This window comes from Parus major, chromosome Z (genome assembly GCF_001522545.3).
Source record: "Parus major isolate Abel chromosome Z, Parus_major1.1, whole genome shotgun sequence".
Taxonomy (NCBI): Eukaryota; Metazoa; Chordata; class Aves; order Passeriformes; family Paridae; genus Parus; species Parus major.
The window spans coordinates 14,271,722-14,291,991 of record NC_031799.1 but is presented as its reverse complement, the minus strand read 5'-3'; the positions used below and the strand labels follow the sequence as shown (position 1 = coordinate 14,291,991).

At 35.0% G+C, this 20,270-nt stretch overlaps 1 protein-coding gene across 1 annotated transcript in view; it reads left to right on the top strand.

The window, feature by feature from the left end:
- The window catches only part of HCN1 (hyperpolarization activated cyclic nucleotide gated potassium channel 1), a 194,367-nt gene that overhangs the window by 91,343 nt on the left and 82,754 nt on the right, over positions 1-20,270 (top strand). Inside the window, exon 3 of the mRNA XM_015615519.2 lies at positions 11,108-11,269. Coding sequence (XP_015471005.1) covers positions 11,108-11,269 — 162 coding nt within the window. The remainder of the gene's footprint in view (positions 1-11,107; positions 11,270-20,270) is intronic.

Genomic DNA, 20,270 nt, shown 5'->3' with positions numbered 1-20,270 from the left:
TTACTTATGCTGAACTGGAGACCCTTTTATGAATATTTTTTATATAATATTCATGCTCTCTGTTGGAATGTATAAAAGAAAAAATAGGGTATGGCACAGGTATAGAAAAAGTAGAACGTGGAATAGATGAACTGAAATTGTACTGCAGAGATGCTCTGGGGAACAAGAATAAGAGAAAGCACAGAAATCAGAGGCAAATTCTCTTCTACTTATTGGAAATAAATCCTTTCCCTCCAGTTGTTTAGTAACAGAAGAGTCTGCCTTTAAAAATACAAAGTGAGCCAAAATCTCAACACCAATTTGGAATTGCTTAGAATCAATAAAAAGAAAAGAAGGATACTCTCTTCTTTAAATTAATTATGTTCTATTCTTTTAGCAGTCTTACTTTTCTTTTAAATATAAGCAAGATAGAGAAACAAGAAAAGGAAAACATTAGGATGCTTAGAGCTGTAAAATATTAGAACTAGACAGAAACAGACTGATGGATAAGGAAAAAGTTTATCATAGCCTGTATTGTAGAAGAATTAATTCAACCAGCACCAAGAAAGTTCTTGTAACAGCAAAATAAATGCAATCAAAGATAAAACTATCAAATATCCCAAAGGAAATGTTTGAAAGTTTTTCTTCTGTTCAAGGAAAAATTAAAAAAGGAGGGGTATAATTCAAAGATAATTCAAAAAAGAAAAGCATGTTTACTTCAAGTTCTTAATCTGCAGTTTTGTTCTACCACATCTTCTCCACTGCTGTCACACTGTCACATATGAGTTATGTCATTGCTCATGAGCCACTTTGATTCCAGCTGGGCTTTGGAGACAGGGGTTATAATGATAATCCCCCTCAGAAGCCAAAAAGTGAAATGCATTTGGTTCAAAAGAAGTGTGAAATGAGAGATGTTTTTGCTTTGTGCTGTGCTCAATGTTGCAGTGGTTCAGCACAGCATTGAACCATAGCCTGTGATGTCAAGGAAGAGCAAGCACAAGCACCAGCCTGCACTGACCATCCTGATGTGAGGGTGCTTTAATTGCTGGTGTGCTTGTAACAGGTTGGAACTGGAGGTGGGGGTCAGAGTTAAAAGCTGCATTAATTGCTCTTGAAAGCAGATGAAATTCTGTCACTTTTATAAATAATAAGCTGTAAGAAAGCAGCCTAAATTACTGAGCCGTCAGCACTGTGTTCTGGGTAGGATATTTACCAAAAAGTAACTGTTAGCTGCTAAAGCTTTAAGGTTTGCAGAACACAGGATGCAACATGCAGTTCTGTGGAGCAGCACCCAGCTGATTTTTCTGAGGTCCGTATGGATCCACTGGGAAAGGCTTCAGACGATCCCAGAGATAATCCCTGGCAATAGATCAGTGCAAGAGTGCAAGGAATGACTGCATAAAAGGTTGTTCCTGTTACCAAGTGCAGGCTGGACTTCAATACTGGTCTGGAGAAGATCTGACAATAACATCTAGAAATGATCAGTGGAAATGTTGACAAGTGAATTCAACACAGTTGAGAGGGTAGAGGTTTTCTTGGGGGAAATAATGCTGTGTATGGTCTACTACAACATGAATGGCCAACTGAAAGCATACACTGAAGTAGCCTTAATTGTGCAAAAGATTTTTTTTTGTGTAATGTTCAACATTAGATCTCTCAAGGCTTGGTAGTTGAGTAAAATCTGACTGGAATAATGAAATGTTCAGACTAAAATCTCTGAAGGGAGACCCCCAGATCACCTGGGCTGGCTCAAGTGTCTGCAAGAGCTCTGATAGGGAACCAGAGTCAGCTTTTGGAAAGTGCAGTCTACTGGATCTATCTTTTTCCATTACTGCTATTAGTCATTGTGTTTAGTGAGGTTAAGGAGTTGTTTTTTTTAAAAAAAGTTACTAAATGTAAACTTTCCTTTGAGAGACTATATTATATACTATATAAACACTGAGAGGAACTTATACATTAGGCTTGCTGTACGCTAACAGTGTTCTTTTTCAAACTGTTTTCTTTTTAAAAATACCTTAGAATAATAAAATAACCATGTTAAATTTTTCAATTATTTATTATTAATTTATTTTCTCAAAAAACAATGGAAAAAGTCTAGACACAATAACCCCTCATCAGCCTTTCATTGTTAAAACTGATAGCACTAGAATGTAAAATCTGAGTTGATTCGGTATCGAATGCAGAAAAACTTTGGTTATCAGACACAAGTGTCAAAATAGATAGAAAATAGATAAAAAACAAAGAATCCAAGTAAGATGAAAGAATGCTTGTTTCTTCTTACTATGTTTCCACTTTTCTAATACTACCTGTATGTCTACTTTTTCTTTTGGGTTTTTTTCCTCAGTCTCAGCTATCTAAGCTCACAGGCTATCTGTAGAGACTTTTTGAGTATTAAGGGCAGTGAGTAAATCATGTTTGTCTGCATGCAAGAATACTCTCACTTTTTCTAATGATAGCCATGTCTTTATCAGTTGTTGAACACAGAAAAATAAAATAATTCAGCATACAAATAATTCAGCTCAAAGGAATTTTATGTACTAAGCAAAATAAAATAAACATAGTATTTTTGCAGAGAGACTATTGTATGCAAATTTCCAAAGCAATTTCATTACAATGTTGGGTTCGTTTTTGCATATTTTGTTTGTTTGTTTGTTTTTGGTTTTGGGGGGTTTTTTGTTATTTCTGGATTTTTTGGTTGTTTTTTGGGTTTTTTTGTTTTGTTTTTTTTTATTTGGTTTGGTTTTGTCTTTTGCTGTATGTTGCTTTTCTGTCAAGCAGCAGAATTCCTAAATTCTGCTGGTGATCTTTGAGGCAAGTTATTAAGATTATGATTCTGATATGTTCTTTGTACTGGGCCAGGCTTTTATTTTGTTTTGTTTTGTTTTGTTTTTGTTTTGTTGGAGTTTTTTTGTCATTAAACAGTTAAAACTATAAAATATGTGATTTTGAGTGGCAATAAGATTTTGACTGTAGACTTCATTTCCACTTCCCACAAAAAAAAAGTTCTCTGTAATTTCGTTCAATCAGCCATATAATTTTTAGAATCATTTGCCAATATTATGAAGCATTGACTTAGACAATAAATCACTTATCCCTTACTGGAAGAGTAATTTATTCACATATGTACTTTAAGGTGTTATTTCCTGGGTTTTTTTGACTGTGTTATTATGGTATATGAGTGACTTAAATGTATTTGCTATTACAAGATTTTCGTAGGAGCAAATGGATTTCATGTGTTTAGGGCCTTAAGCATTCAAGTGATGAACAATTCCAATTTTCACACAATATCATGCAGTAATCAACTACTGTGAATTGTACTGATAGTGTTGGGGTTTTTTTGTAACTATTGGCCTATGAACTCTCAATTAAATGACTATCAAAAGCAAAATTCAGATTCTAATATGGTATGGAATTTTATGTGCCTTATTCAAAGCTTAAATATATTCTTAACAACCCAAATCTATAAACGTTAAAACAATTGTGCCTCATAAAGCAACATTTCTTGGGATTTTTAAAAGCAAGATATTTCATGCTATTAAAAGAAAACATTTAGAACCAGTTTAATCTCAAAACTTTTATTCCACAGGAAATTTAACATAATTACTTTAATTTTCAATTCCTTGTCCATTATTTCCATGTTTGGAAGATTAACCTCATCAGCTTCAGAAAGACATCAGCTTCAATTCCCCAGAAGAAATATTCTTCATTATTTCTATTGTTTTCAATGAGATCATTTCACTGCCATATTATAATTTGGACAATTGATTTGGGGAAATCTGTGTGGCAACGTGAATTAGGGAGAAGGCATCATGTAAAAAGAACTGTGGTTAATGAACCATCCACTGAAATCTCAAAGTGATAATTTTAGGAGGAGTTAGGATCACATAAGAGAAAACTTTTTTTGGCTTTTCTACAGACACTTCCCTTTGCTTCCTAAACCTGCATCTGCTGAGACATGTGGCATACAGATCTACTAAAGAAAATAGTTTTTCAACAATACTTTCAAATACAGTTCTTGTAAATGTGAAAAATCCCGAGTTTCTATGTACATCCAGTCTTTTGGTACTTCATCTACTATGAAAAAGTATCTGATTTTATTTCATATTCACAGAGATGGGAAGATAAAAATATTATTACCTTAAAAAAATTTAAAAAAGAAGGTCAGGAATAGACTGAGATTGAAAGAAGTTGGTTACATGTGTCCTTTTTGTACAATGATGATTGTAAAAATGTTTATAGATGCATAGAAAGCATTGTAGATGCTTTGTGCTTATTAATTTTTACTGAATTATGCTGTTTGATCCAGGGGCCTGAGAACTGGATCATTTCTCACCCATTTCAGTGTAAGGTACAGTGAGGGCACTGCTCTGTTCTCTCTCCTAAATACCTGTCTCTGAGAAAAAGGCCTAGTGTGCTGAGGGTCGAGTAATTGCCACTAAAGTTATGCCTTAAAAATGAAAATAAAAATGGGTTCAGGGTTTGAGAGATTTGGATGATCAAAAAAGCTGTAAAATAATTTTATCAGGCATTTTTTTGTGAAGACTTTGGTACTTCCTAAGGTTCTCCCTGCATTGTCTTGGCATTTGGATATATTTTAGATTTCATAGTAAATGTAAATCTGGTATTTATTGCTTGTTTCAGATTCACTAAGGGTGAAAACTGCTTGTGTAAGTGTTTAAGATTGGGGAACACAGACTACAGAATCTGATACTAATTTCTAAAAGTGAGTCAGGTGCCTAATATTTGAAAAGTTGTAGGCAGTGATATTTTTTAGGATTCACATTGCTTGTTCAACTGCCTTTTTAGCATAGTGGGAATCCCTGCCTTGGCAAAGACTGAAAGGGAATAACTTATTTCTCTTCTCTTGTTGCTGCCAAAGTACATCTTCACATTAATAAAAGAGACAGTTCCTCTTGCTCAGCTAGTAAGAAAAATCTTAAATAATATTTTGGGCCATTTAGAGACTGCCTGTATCTCCCAGCTGCCTTCTTTTTAAGCTATAAATAATTATGAAAGATAATAAATGTCCCTTCTAGCTCAGCTCCACACTCAGAGGTCTCCAGCTTGAGTTCAGTGATGCTGTCAGTGGAAATATTTGACCCGCCAAGAAGCTTGAGCTGAAGTTCAGGTGATGCTGATGCTTGAAATAATGCTGAAGTGGGAACGTACACTTCCAGCTGCCAAAACCCTCAGTTTCTATGTTCATGTACAGTTTCATTTATGTTATTTGCCATAGGGTCACACTCACTCTGGTACTCTGAATTAGGGAGAGAGTTACAGATGAACTTTGTCACAGAGGCAGGCTGTTTGTATTCTGTGTTTATTTCTTTCTGACAGCTGTGAAATGATTTTGGTTTGTTTTTACTTTGCTTCACTTAAGATAAATGTTTAGTCTAATAAGGTAATTTGTGTCATCAATAAAAGTGATGAATGAGACCTCCACCTCTGTGAAACAAGTGAGAATTAGCACTGGTTATTTTATTTCAGAATCCTGGATCCTTTGTCATTTGCTTGGTTTTTTTTCGTTGTACAGATAAAGTCACTGGTCCTCTCTATTTAGATGTCAAGACAGGTCCCACACATTTATCACATGAGGATAACAAAACCATACATTCTGAGAGTGAAGTCATGCCCTCCATGTGAGAGTTAATATTTAGTATGGCATTGGCCAATTTACAGACTTTATATATGGTAAATAAATAATGCTTCCCAGTTATATGTGACCTTTTCAAATCTTGCCTAAGTATTCCTTCAGCAAAGTAGTTGTATTAATGCTTTCAGGTTTAACCTGTCACATTTCTATTTTGTTGTGCTGTTCTTTTTCATCAGCAGAAGCTGGCTTCTATTTGTACATTTCCTTGAATTGGAATAAATGGGACTTGCATTATAAAACCTAATGTCAGACTGACTCCATCTAGAAAGTAACAAATTTTAAAGGTCACATAAAATAGGCCATTCTCAGCTCTTTTTTTTCTGAATATGTTTGATTAAAAATAGTTTGCTCTGTTTATTAAATCACTGGTGTTTTCCCTTCAGGGCCAGCTAAAGCAGAAGCAGTTCTTTGCATTTGTCGTCAGCTTAAGGTCGTAAATACAATTGGATTAGATAATGCTGTATACCTTTTCCCACTTCTGAATTATCAATGCTGAATTATTTATCATAAAATTAAGCACACATATCAGGAGCCAGTTGAGTGTAAAATGTTACCCTGAGGGCATAGCCAGGCATTTCAATCAATGCATGTTTACATCTGTTTGTGCAGATGTATTTCCAGTGTCCAGTGTGATAACCTGCAACTCTCAAAGAAACTGGTAGAAGTTGAATCAGGCCCATGGTATCCCAGTTGATATTTATGAAGAATATATTTTGAAGTTGATTAGTCAGATATGAAATAGATAAAGAAAAAAAGCCATGGTTGCCTTTCATTGTTTAAAGATTGAGAGATGGATGCTCAAAAAGAGGCATTGTGCTCTTCCTTTTATATTATTTTATTTCCAGGGGAGCTTTGTTGCAACTGCTATCTTAAAAGTAAACATTCAGCTCAGATAGGAGAATTCAGATCCTATGGTTTATACTCTCTGTTTAGTTGGTGCTCTGAGGAATAAACCTAATAATTTTGGGCTGACCCAAAGACTGAATCAAAAAAGCCCTTTTCACTTTTATAACTGTTATTTTGCCCTGCAGTCTAGCTTGGAGTTTCACTGCTCTAAGTACAGCTTTCAGCATGCCTTCCAGAGCTGCACACCTGCAGCTCTCCCTTTTTCCCCACTGTGGCTGTTTAACATTCCAGACTCCACACAGCTCACTTGGTGCAAGTGCCATTTCATATTGCCCAAGACATGTTGCAGGTCTTCATTTGAAGACTGAACCCTAGGTAGGTTTGTGGTGCTAAGCATCTTTAGTACTTCTGAGAAGTGGAAGAGGTGTCTGCATGAACTCAATGACATAAGATCTGAACAAATTTTTCTAGAAAATTACAATTTTTTTTCCTTCATTTAATCAGAATTAAATTCTCATGATTTATATAAATTCATTTTTATATAAACTGAACCCAAAAATCAAAGGCAGTGGAATAACCATCCCTGGAAGTGCTCAGGAAACGCTTGGATGTGGCACTTTGTGCCATGGCCAAGGCAGTGTTCAATCAAAAGTTAGACTTGCTGATCTTGGAGGTCTTTTCCATCCTTTTTGTGGTTCTGTGGTTGCATGATTCTGAACTGAACTAAAAATCACAACTGAACAAATATTACACACAAGTTATCAGAATGCAGAAGAGATAACCTGTGCATTCCTCGACAGTTTTTGTGTTCACTTGGTTAAACTGTATGCGTGTGCTATCACTTTACTGTGACAGCCCTAAAACGCAATTAAGCACATGGGCTGGTGAGACTGGAACAGTTTTTCCATCTCAGGCTCAGAAATCAAAGTTAGCAGGACCAATTTGATGTATATACACTCCATTACAAATGTGAGGAAGGAATAGTCTGCTTTCTGCTTCTTATGGGGGAATAGAAAGAGTCATTAATAAAGTGTGAGTGAAAACTGAGATAAAACATGTGAAGTCTGACTTCTTCAGCAATTTCTTATTCTCTGTGAGCAGTACTGTGCCAAAATACTGGAAAATGTTAATCTGTGGTTCCATTTCAACCATTCTAAGAGGCATTGTCAGTTATTCAGAAAAAAATTTAAGGTTTCCAGGCTATTGATTAAAGCTTGTTAAATTAATAAAGGAAGAAATTATGAGTTCTTAGAAGTGAGTTCACAGGCTAAATTTTTTATTAAACATTTTTCAAGTAAAATTTCTGTAAACTATGAAAAATGGTATTACTACAGCCAAACACAAACAAACCTAGCAAAAACTATGATGAATAAATGAAATTAAGCTGAGTAATAATGAAAAAGGAGAAATATTAATGAAATCTTTTCTATTATATGAAAAAAATATGTGGAAAGAGTTAGTTCTCAGGAGGATTTTAATTTTTTTCTCATGTGCAGTAATCTTAAGTAATTCTAGTAATTTTTTAAAAAATGTCCAAAATTTACATTCTTTCTGGTTAAACTGAACATTTTGGTATGAAATTAGGAATCTAAATAAAGTGGCCAAATTTTTGAATGTATTTTGTAGTTGTAATTTCCTCTTATTTTCATGGCATTTTTGCATGGTAAATGTTTAATGATAACCAAGCACTTATATTTAGCTACTGAGTGAAGGGCTTGGGAGCTTAATTTTAGTTGTGTGCAAATGTTTGAATTACTTTTGTTATAAATAGCATATTTTAAATTTTTTTTTTGAAACAAAGAGATCTGAGCACACATCTGTTCTGCAAAATCAAGGTAAATTGATTCCTGGTCTTCTTAACATTTCTTTCTATCCCACTGGGGGGCCAGCTGATGTGCAAGCCACCATTTCCTCAAATGAATGGCATTTGTTTCCTGTTCTCCAGTTTATCTCTGAGAAAACTACACTTCACATATCTCTTGAGAGCTGTAATGAGGTTTAGCTTGTTGATACAGGACTTGTAATTTGTGATTACCAAAAAACACTATCAAAAATATGTCTTCTTTTACTATTCTTGTTTCATTGTATCAATTCCTGAATGGAAGAACATTAAACATGCAATATATGACTTCAGTCCACAGGGCATTTTGGCTATTAGTTTAAAAAAATCTGCACATGAGACCACTAAAGTGTAAAAATGTCAATACAGTATTATGGGAAGATATTACTATTTACATTGTACAATGTATGCTTGCAATATTTATTTTTGGTTTTTTTCAACCAAACATGCATTTCCATAAGTTCCTTTTCTAAGAAAAAATGTCAGATACTATTTTCTGGTGAGTAGATGTGCAAAGATTTTTTAAAATATTTTTCCAGCACTTGATTAATATTTTTCTGTTGAAGTTATCTTCCTTAATACAGAGGCATCACAGTTATTAGGATAGACTACACATATATTAGACTATATAGGCAAAAGATAAGTGATAAAAATGTGAAATTTGAAGTTTGAAATGCTGATAAAAGGTTACCACATTATGCAGTAGAGATACCCTGGATATGTTCAAGCATTTTTAACATTGAACACTAAGCTTCACAGAAGCTACCTCTGGAACAAGCAGTTTCAGAAATGATGGAAGTTTGTTGTGTTGTACACAGACTGTTGACAGTCATTTCCTTTGATGGATTAGGTTTCATATTGAATTTCCAACCTTTTACTATTCTTGCAGTATGTGACCATTTCGTCAGAGGCATGCTAATAATGCAAAGGCTTTGAAGAAAACAAGTGACAAGATAAAGTAGTCCTTAAAAAGCCCAAACCCAACAGCACAGTGCCTAAGCCCATAGTTGCAGAGGCAGGGTGAGGATTCAGGAGCTTTGGGTTTTGGACTCTTTCCCTGGGTCTCTGGCAGTAAAGGCTAGTGGGAACCTTGAGGGAAACCTTCTGACACTGTTCATGTGATCAGGAATTATCTGCTTTTTGGAGTCGTAGTATAGGAACCATGTCAACAAAGTTCTACCTAAATGAGAGCTAGTGTTCCAAACCAGTAGTAATCCATGCTGTTTTCCCAGTTCTTCAAAATAAAATAATTTCAATGCACACATCCACTGTTTTGGTTCATAATATCTACTGAAACTGAAGTTATTGAAATAGCTTTAACATAACTACATCGCTTAGCAAGAAAAATGTGTAGTAGTAACACTTTACTTCCATCTACAGTACATCCTAAATATCAGTGTTTTCTTCTCAATTTTGACAGCAGTTGGATGGTATTTGGATAGGATTTATGTTACAAGTCCCTATTTCAAATGACTATTGAGTTGGAATTTGGAATAGTCTCTTTAAATCCCTAAACTCAAAAACATGTTTTGTACATATTGTTAGGGTCTGAGGTATGTTTCTACTATGCAGGTTTTGCATTTTGGGACTCAGAATATAGACTGCCATTTTCAAACAATGACAAACTCCCATGACAGAAAGTTAAAAACCTCACAATGTGCTCTCCATATTTGTACTTGCACTCTCATGCAATGTGGGTACTTCATCTGTGGCTTTTAGTTTAGACATGTAAAAGTTAGGACCCAAACATTCCCTCTTTTATGTGCAAAATTTAATTTAAAAATAACAATATGTCCATATATTTCTAGCAATCTGATGTTTTCAGTCTTAAATCCTCTGGTTTCTATGTCTAGCCACACTATTAAATAGTATTTTATACTTAAAATTCCATGAAACACCACTTGGACATTCTTCAGTTTCTAAATGTAATTTCTGCATAGTGATAATTATGCATTTTAGGATGTTGTCTTTAGTTGATTGAATTGTGTAAGAGGTATGGAATATGTCTGTATTTATAGGTTGGAAGTACATTCTGTCCAGCAGATTTTCCCATGAAAAGCCTGAAAATGTCTCTGTGTGTTTGAGAATTTTATGTGTGGTTTATTGTAAGACACTTTCCAGATGCAAATGGTTTGTGTCTTAAGAATGGAGGAATACATTGAAATCCTACTCACTAAATGTGGAATTATCAGCATTTTAGAAAAGTTGTAATGATTAAGAGAAATAATTTACCTTTTTGTCATTTTTCATTGGTGAACTGGTATATGCAAATTGGATTAAAAGTATAGAAGTAGAAAACAAAAAAAATATAGCACTTACTTGCATTGTTTCTTCGATGAGATTTTGTGCATTTGAGAAGGTAATAAATGCAAAAGTGAATCTTCTGAAGGGGTCATTAAATCTCTCACAAATTTTGAGTATTTAAATACCAAACTCATAGGCAAGTAATGGTATTGCTAACTTTACCTGGTATTTTTTAATTTGTGAGTCTTTCTTCAATTGAAAGGAGTTGGAGGCTTTAAGAAAACACTTTAGTGGGTGACTTCTACCCAATATAAGCCTTTTTCAGCAGCTTACATAACACTGGCATGCAGCCAAGAGTCAGGTGTGTCAGTATGGTTCTCTGCTGAAATTAATGTGCTCAAATTAATGATCCTGCGTTAGAAACCTCAGCTTTTTTAGAAGTTCAGGATAACATTTCTTTTCCTTTAACCTGACTGATTTGCAGAATTAAATGAGTTTCATTTCTGATTTGCAACATGTACATCACCTGTAATTTTTGTCTGCAGATTTTCCACATGACATACGATCTGGCCAGCGCAGTGGTGAGAATCTTTAATCTGATTGGAATGATGCTCCTGCTGTGCCACTGGGATGGTTGTCTACAGTTTCTAGTACCATTACTCCAGGATTTCCCACCAGATTGCTGGGTGTCCCTAAACGGTATGGTTGTAAGTATTGTTCATTTTTCATTGTGCTTTCTAAACATTATTTTTCTAAACAATTAGCTACAGAATTTAGTGTAAAAACACATGCCTATGTAATATGCTGCCCTGCAAGTTATTCAGGTTACTTTCCTATTTTCTTGGCTCACTTGCTAATGAACTAAAATTTGTTTTGTAGTACTCACGGTCAATAAAATGATATTGACTTCTTGTCAGCAAATGAGCCAGAAAATACTTTAAGTTTTAAGGTCATTCTAGTTTATTAACCCTTATTCCCTAAAAAAACCCCACAAAAATAAGTATGGAAACACTCAGTTCACCACTGCTTTCAGTTTAGGCTGTAGTGTCAGAATGCTACTGAAGGTAGATTATTGACGTAATGTAATGTTATCCTCAGTTTGTAAACTTCTGAGTCATGTAATGATCCATTGTTCCCAACACACAGATCAAGATTTTTACAAGTAAAATAAGATAAATAGACTTAGTTGTATGATAGTTTTCTGTGTGGGAACAGAATGTTCAAGGACAGAAAGTGACTATGCGTTATTTTTAAGGACGGGTAATGACTTTCTATTTAAAGGACAATGGCTGTGAAAAATAATTATTTTTTTTTTTCCAAGACAGATAATGTGGCAGTATGTATAACATTTTTAAAGGAAATACAGTGCAATTGTTGGAATGGGCATACAGCCAAAAGAAAAACCTCAAGCAGCTCTCTCATTGATAATGTGAAAATATGTGTCTCTCTGGTTTTTGTAATCTTAGCATCCATAAACCATCACCTTTACTGAAGCTGGGCATCTTGCTCAGTGTCACATTTTCCTGCTGTAGAACTGTAACAGTATTCGTTCCTTTAGGAACATGATACTGCACATTAATGTGGGAGCTCCTTGACTAAGACTGTCAGTCAGACAGACAAGTATTTGCAGTCATCAGGCAACATATTTAATGATAACCAGCATGTTTGCTGACACCTCTTTGTGCCTGCTTTTCTAAAAAAAATACTGACATATCTTCAAAAATGGGATTGCTACAATAAAAGTAGGTCACCGCAGTGCTGACTGGCACATCTTTCCATTCTGCTGTATTCCGTGTTCTGCTTTCTAACATCTTCCATTCACGTTTACAAAGCGTAAATTTTCTACCAGCTTTTTAAAGATCTGGATGAAAATCATGCTAGCGAATGAAAGGAAGCCTAGGATTACACTTAATTGAAGAATTTAACTTTTATAAAACACTAAACTATTAAATTCTCTCTGCTCCTTAAGAGCTACATTCAGTCTTAAGGAAGCTGCACACACTATGCACATGCTCAGACCCTTCTTTCTGCCTACCCACATTCGCGTTTGTTTTTTTTTTATGGAAGCAATATTCTCTCTCTACTGTCCATATAATCTTGGAAAGATCCTTTCTGAAAGTTGCAGCATTATTTTTAATTTTTTTTATTTTTTTTTTTTAATAGCAGCAACTGAATTGTTTATGCTGAATGAATTTTGGGGAGAAATTTGAATATAAAGTTCCTAACATAGGCAGTCTTTCAGGCCAGTGTCAAGAGAAAGATCAGTAGACTGCTAGCCTGGAATCAGGTGCATATTTAAGACCACTGTTAGGAAAAAGGTTTAGACTTCTAGACATGTCATGGTGTTACAAGACATTTTTAGTTGTTTTCCAGGCTCTGAGAGTGAATTTTTTAATGCTAAAAAAAGACAGTGAGACAGTGAAGCTGTCATGGAATATCAGTCCTCTAAAATGATAGAGGAAACAGAAGGGGTATGATAATGATGATGATGATGATGATGATGGTTTATCTGCTTTTCTGGTGTATTCAGGGTCTAACTGAAAGGTGACTTTTGAAGTTTGAAAGTGTTTCATGTTCCTGACATGGCAAGAGCTTTGGCAAGAGGGAAGCCTTACACTCCTGGTATTCTGTAGCACATAACAATTTAATCTACTCTGAATTTTAACTTTTGTTACTGAAATGCCTGCACCTGGTGCTGGAGTTTGGATACAAAGTAAAATTTTAAACTTATTGTGATCACTGGCTTGAAGACTTATTCAAGCCAGTATGTGCTCAGCCAGAAAAAGTCAGTTTTTCCAAATGTAAGTCAGTGTCAAGTCAAAGCTTTTTCAGATAATCTGTTAATAAAGGAAGTAAAGAAGTCGGAAGGGTGACATGGTATCTCCTTGACTGACAGAGCCCAGCTTTCTCTTCTGGTACATAGTTCCAGTCTTCCAGTCTGCTTTGCATATTAGTTGCTTCAGGTTGCAGAGTGCAAGAACTTTTAAAAGCCTTGTCCTGAAAGCTGTTTCATCTGCCTGAACTGATACACAAAAGTATCCAAATACCTCAGGCATGCTCATGGTTTTAATTTAAAAGTAGTATAAAGGAAAATAATGTAGATTAAATTTAATGTCACAGAGGAACAGGAAAATTAACCCAGGTTGCAGATTGCTTACTACCTCTTTGAACAATGTGACAGAATGCAATTAAAATGAAACAAATTAGTTGATTTTTTGTCTTTGAAAGGTTAATGGAAACTTCTTAGTGCAACACGGAGACTATAAAATAGAAAGCCTTCTCTGTAAAAGATCACCACTGGTTAACAGTGTACCAACCTACAGCCTAAGCAGTTCAAAAAAATTGTTCAGATCCCATTGATATACTCTCTGCCATGATAATAATTATAAGCCTGTACTGTATCTGTACTCTCAGCTTGAACCTCTTGGCAGTTCCTAACATTGGCCCTCATCTTGCAATGAAATGACTGCCAGAGTTGACATCTTCCAGAATATTGGTGTACTGGTCAGTAAAAATAAGAAAACTGGTAAATATAATATGAAAGTAAGTAGCAGCTGTTTTGCCCTCTCCCTTCCCTCTTCCCCCCCACCCCCCCGCTTTTAGTCACATTCCTGCCCATCCATTACAGAAAAAATAAGAGTCAATTATTTATAGGAGGGAATATTGCTCTTTGATGCCGTTTTAGTTTTTTTCAACACTAGGATTTTTTAATTCCTAAAGAAGATCTTTTCTGAAGAAGTTTCACAGACTTTCTTAATGATGCTGCCTAATTTCTTCTTGGCTCAGAAAGCCCATTATCTGCATCTCCCTGTGTGATTTATCCTCAGCTTTCTGATCTGTATTGCTTTAGACTAGTGTACTTCCATAATGACTCATAGACTAAACATTTTTGTCATGCCTCAGAGTTTGAGCCAGGAGCTCCTTAGAAAATTAAGAGTGGATAAACTTGCAGATAAAACTAGGTGCACACAAAACCAGAAAAGCACAGTGGTCCTCTGCTATAGTCAATCTATGCAAACCAAGATTTGGAGTTCAGTTTCAGGTACAGTAATTGCAAAAACCAGTGTGTGGGTTCCAGCTGATGAACTCACCTAGTCACATCTTACATGGGTAGGATTTCTAGGCAAGTGCAGATGAGAGATGACACTTTTGCCACTGATGCCATCTGGCTATCTAAACATCACAGCCTGTGATAAAGCATTCCTTGCAGCAGATGATTACTAGCAGTATCTGAAGATTCCCAACCAATATTTTCCTGTCGGTATTTGCAATAATTAGTTGTATGGTTAGGAAAACATTTGGTCCCTTAAGCAAGGTATTTACCTGGGCTTTACAGATTTTTTAATTTATAATGTTCCCTTTGTGAGATACAAGTGCAGTGGGGAGGTATAGAATTTAACTTGAATGGTGAGTTTTTTAAAAGCCAAAAGAGATTGTAAACCTTTTGTAAAGTCCTTACTTTACTGGCTTTTCCCCTGATAGTCAGCCAATGTTTGCTCAGCAGGAGCCCTTCAGGTACTCTGATTTATTTTATTTTGGCTTTTCCTTTCTGTCCTTGCAGTTGGATTGTTTGGAGCTCTTGGGGTGTTCTAGGATGGATTTAGTAACCTGGGATTTTGCATTGTATTGGCACCCGTTCGTGTCTCATAATTTCCTCAGGAGCAAAAGAAATCAGACCTTCATCTCTGATGGTATCAGCACTGCTAGTAAAAGAATTTGGGAATTTCTGCCATAAAATCTTGAAGTCTCTCACACTATAAAATGGATCACTTTAAATGAATATTTCATAGGAAATTCAGAAAGGCAGGAGATGGTTAGGATTTAAAATGCCCTAAGAACTGTGCTAACATATATGTAATATATAAAAAAGCTATTTAATATACCACCCAAAACTACAATTTTAATTCTCAACATTTCTTACTAATGGGCACCATTTTCAATTACACGATTTTAATTTCTTTTTTCAGTAGTGTCTCTGCTTTACTTAGTGGAGCTCAAGGATTTCAGTATAGTCATTTTGATGTGTTATTCTGCATTGGGTTTTGTCCTTTTTGATAATGCTTCAGCATAGCACCTTCTTCCCTATAGATGGCAATTAGGGAAGCTAATTTTCTCATGAGATTTTTCTGCATTTGATCATTATGTGATAGCCATAATTTAGAGCTTCACAAATGTTTCTGAGTACATTTTTATTATTATAAAATATTATAGAGCCACATTTAAAGCATTAGATTCCTCTGATTTCATTTGCAATACTGAGCAATAAATGGTTATGTAAATCAAATCCCACAGTTCTACACTGGATGCTTAAAAAGTATGGACCATATGGGAATCATCTGATTCCTAGAGGCATTGAAGGTCTGATGAGTTTTACTACTATTTTAATGTATTTTGTACTAATATATTTATATTAATGCGTATCTATTTAGTTAGTGCAGTGCTTCTTGGAACACATAAAAGTGTGAAATTACGAATCAGAGAGGGACCGGGATCAAAATTGGTGGATTTGCTCAAGTCAGACACTCTTTACAACACAATTTGGAAATATGGTAATATTGGAAACAACAATATGCAACTGACATTCTTAGGACTAAGGCACACATATTTTTAAATCTGCAGTAGGTAATTATATTGCTTCTGTTGTGTGCACTTATTCAGAATTCAGCTGCTGGTCTTTCCTGCCCTCAGCACTGACCTAGTCACTGAGGTCAGTCTGCTTCTTCCTGCATTAAGATGATGAAGTAATGACCTGTTTCACTGGTCTGGCATGGAAGTGATAGGCCTAAAAATATATCAGCTGAGGAAAACATATTAATTTGTGTGATTTTACTGCAGAGGAGAATTTTGTGGATGTGCAGTTCTAAATGATAAGGTAGGTTTTATGCAGACTGAGGATGGGCATTAACTGCGATACCAAAATTTTATGCCAAGATAGTGGGGACTAGAGGAATAGGGTATCTGAGGACACTGTTGATTTAATTCAGTGTGTCATGATCAATGAAGAGAAAAACAAATTAGGCTCTCATTTTTACCACAATTGCTGAGGATCTAGGAAGCCCACATATATTTTGACTTAGGCTTTCTTCTGTTCTCTGACAGGTTAGCAGGTAGTCTGCTTTTGCAGGCCTAGAATGGGAAATGGTAATAATTTTAATAATTTTTCTTTCCAAACTCCTTGTTTCTTTCCAACCTCTTTGGTATAATATTCTATACATTTTTTGATTTTGTATTTTTGACAAGAGATTTATGATGTGCTAAGGTAAAAACAGTTACTAGATCTCCTCAGCCTTATAGTTATTGGAATTTCTTTTTTTCTCTATATTATTTATGCCATTAATGTTTTCTCAAATTAAAAAGTTACTTTACTGTCCTAACACCATGAGCTAATTCAGATGTACAACCTTAAGAACTGAAAAATTAAAGTGCAAAATCAATTACAGAGAGATTTAAAACTTGCAGAAAGATTAACAATAGAGAAAGTTATACTTCAATATCTCAATTATAACTGCCTCAAAAGGGAAAATAGTCATATAGAGAAGGTATTCCCAGCTGCAATCATTCAACTCCACCAACTCTGAAAATTGTTTAGGGTCGCAAAATTGTCATAAGCCCTGCCACCTTACTTTACTCTCACTGTCTAAAGCTAATGTTGTAGTATTGATGTAATTATTAACTAGTGATAGTTATTCCAGTAGATATTGGTACTCAATGCAACCAAGAGGGAGGATCTAAATTAGGACACGTGTTTGTAAGAGTTGATTGAAGAAGTGTGTTGCTGATGTGATAACAGGTGCTAAAGAGGATGACTTCTGTCATGAGCTAGTTGGCTGCCTTGCATGGTTCTCTTTCTTTCAGATCAAAAGCTGCTCTTCCCTATATGGGATGAGAATAACAAAACAATTATTTAGAGGCAGCATACAAAAGCCAGTTGATAGACTTAAAAGGCACTAACTTATTTCCATGCTTTTTCTGTGTTTTCAAAAGAGCTAGTGGAAATATGTCAAGGAGCAGATGCAAGGAAGAACTTGCTTATTTGTCATCAAAATTTAGTTTCCATGTTTCTCCCTCAAGAATCAGCACAACTCATAAATGCTTATGCTGCAGTATATTGTGAAGGGATTTCTGGTATCTGTAAACTACAAAATATTTTATGTAAGCCTTGCACTGGAAAGAATAGAAGAAATTGCACATAATATCATAAAGCCTAGTGTTCTGTTTGATAGACATTCAAGGGAAAAATAACAGAACTTCATAAAGTGTGCCTTAAGCCGTTTTTTAGTCCAAAAAAATGTGAACTAAAGTAAAAACATAAATTGGACCTGTCATGTTTTAGGACCTTGTTTCCTACATTTGCCCTGGAGTAAATATTCAAGAGGTGTTATAAGCACCACATGCCCAAAAGCAGATTTTCTGATGTAGAAGACAGTGTTCCCTTTGTTCTGGGGGGAGCTGGATCAAGTCTGCTTTGCTCTGGAAATTTAAAATGTTTATCTGCATGTAGCGGTACTCTGGATTGAACTGGAATATAAATGCGAAAAATTTACTTTGAAGTAGCTCTCCATGGGTGGCCTTTTCTCTTGTGATTCGAGTATCCAAAAACTGAACTCTTGTAATATTTATGCCAGACCAGGTTTCCCAGAATAAACCCAGTGTAGATATATTCAGATGAATACCATTCATATACAGCTGTTCTTCAGCAAATCTTGCCCTTTTTCATTGCAAACCTTAGTTAAAATGCACAGCCTAATTCTCGATCTGTATGATTTAAGACTGCACAAAAATGTGGTTTGCACAAGGTACATCTTTTTGTCAAGGCGTCTTTATCACAATCAGATTTTCTCAAGGGCACTGATTTTACTGCTTTTACCTGATGGGTTTTGCCATATCAAATTTGAATTTTCTATGGCTATTCAACATCTGACTCATTCTAATATTTAAAGTGCATCTGGAGAGAAGTCTCTACTGGGATGCAATTAGACATGAAAAAAAAGCCATCTGAAATTGCACATTTAGAATGCTTACATTTCACATTAGAAAAAAAATCAAAGCAAGATACTTTCTTCTGGTTCATGTAATTCTAAACCAAGTCACTCAGACACATGAGAAACTTGAGATATAGGTCCCTGTCTACCAGACCTATGCCAATAGTCTGTAGGATCTGTAATCTGGATTCCCAGAATCTCAGATGAAGGAAAGAGGGTTTTATAATATTTCTTTTTACAATCTGTTAATTTATTAACTTCTCTCTCCATGGAAAATTTAGTATTTCATATTTTCACTTTAATGTGAATTTTAATGAAGCTAAAAACTTCCCTGTAAAACCGAAAGTCTCAATTTGTATTCACGTCTGGTTACCAAAACATGAGAAAAGCAAGAAATATATGGCATTATGTTCTCTTCATTTGTTTCAACCTACTAATTTTCCTTTGTGTCTGAAATGGTTTTGCCCGTACTATTTATACATATAAGCCAGGGATGCACACATTTGTACACATTTGGGTGTAGGCTGCATGTATTTTGCCCCATTTAAAAATATAGGATAATTTTCTTTAAGATTGCTCTCATCCATCTGCTTTCCTGCTCTTCCTGGTTTCTGCACATATACTCATTTGAGCAAACTCAACCTGAACTAATTCAAATAGAAGCCTAAACCTTTCAGAAATTTGAATCTAATAGAGATGATGGAAATGATTTTGTATAGGAGAATCTTTATATACTATGAAATATGCAGACTCTTATTTAATGCTGTTCCTAATGAGTAAATTTTTAATATCTTCTAGATATGTGTACAGATGTTGACATATTAATTGTAAAAGCAATACTTTTAATAGCAATAGCTTAAACTACTGAATTCCCTTAAAATATATTTTGCTTTCTTTCTGCTATCTGGATTTTCATATTTGTTCATTTATGCTTTAGGAGATATTATTGACAACATAAGGAAAAGAACCAAGCCCTATGGTGAGACTTTCCCTGGCCATATGCCATGTTTAATAATTTGCACTGGGTTTTTTTCCCTCATGTGAGGGGAAAAAAGCAATATTATCACTAAAATTATTATTATTATTATTATTTCTCAAAAAAACCCTGATATAAATAATGTACTAATCTATCTAATTTAGCTGCAAAAGTAAAACCATTTCCCCCCAAATTTCAAAAAAAATTGACATTACCTTAATTTTTTCTCTTTGTTTTAAATTGCTGCTGTTTATTGCAAAATGTTCATGACAGTCTCCTGAGAAGTGGATTGGATCAGAGAGAGATATACCCTATGAGGCCCTGTTTAATGACACAATATTCCCTGTATTTTGGGGTACTGCTAACATGAGAGGGTTGCTTTGAAACAATCTCTTTGAAAGCCAGCAGTTGGCATTTGAATGCGATAAGAAAATAATGCCCATACTCTTTGCAAATTACTCATATTCCCTTTCTAATCCATCACATTCATCATTTTAGTCACTGTTTGATCTTTTGTATTTGGAATGCAATGAAGTTAGCTTGCAATTGAGGGTAGCCTAGCACTTTGACAATAGTACATATAATCAAAACAGGATTATCTACATTGGTATAGATAGGGAGGGAATTAACATGACTGGTTTTGAACAGCTGTCTACTTAGTAATGATGTTTTCAAGTGGAGTGCACTCAGACTGCTGGTTCAGTTTTACAGAGAGTAATTGGGTGCTGCTCAGGAATAAAAGCAGTGTAC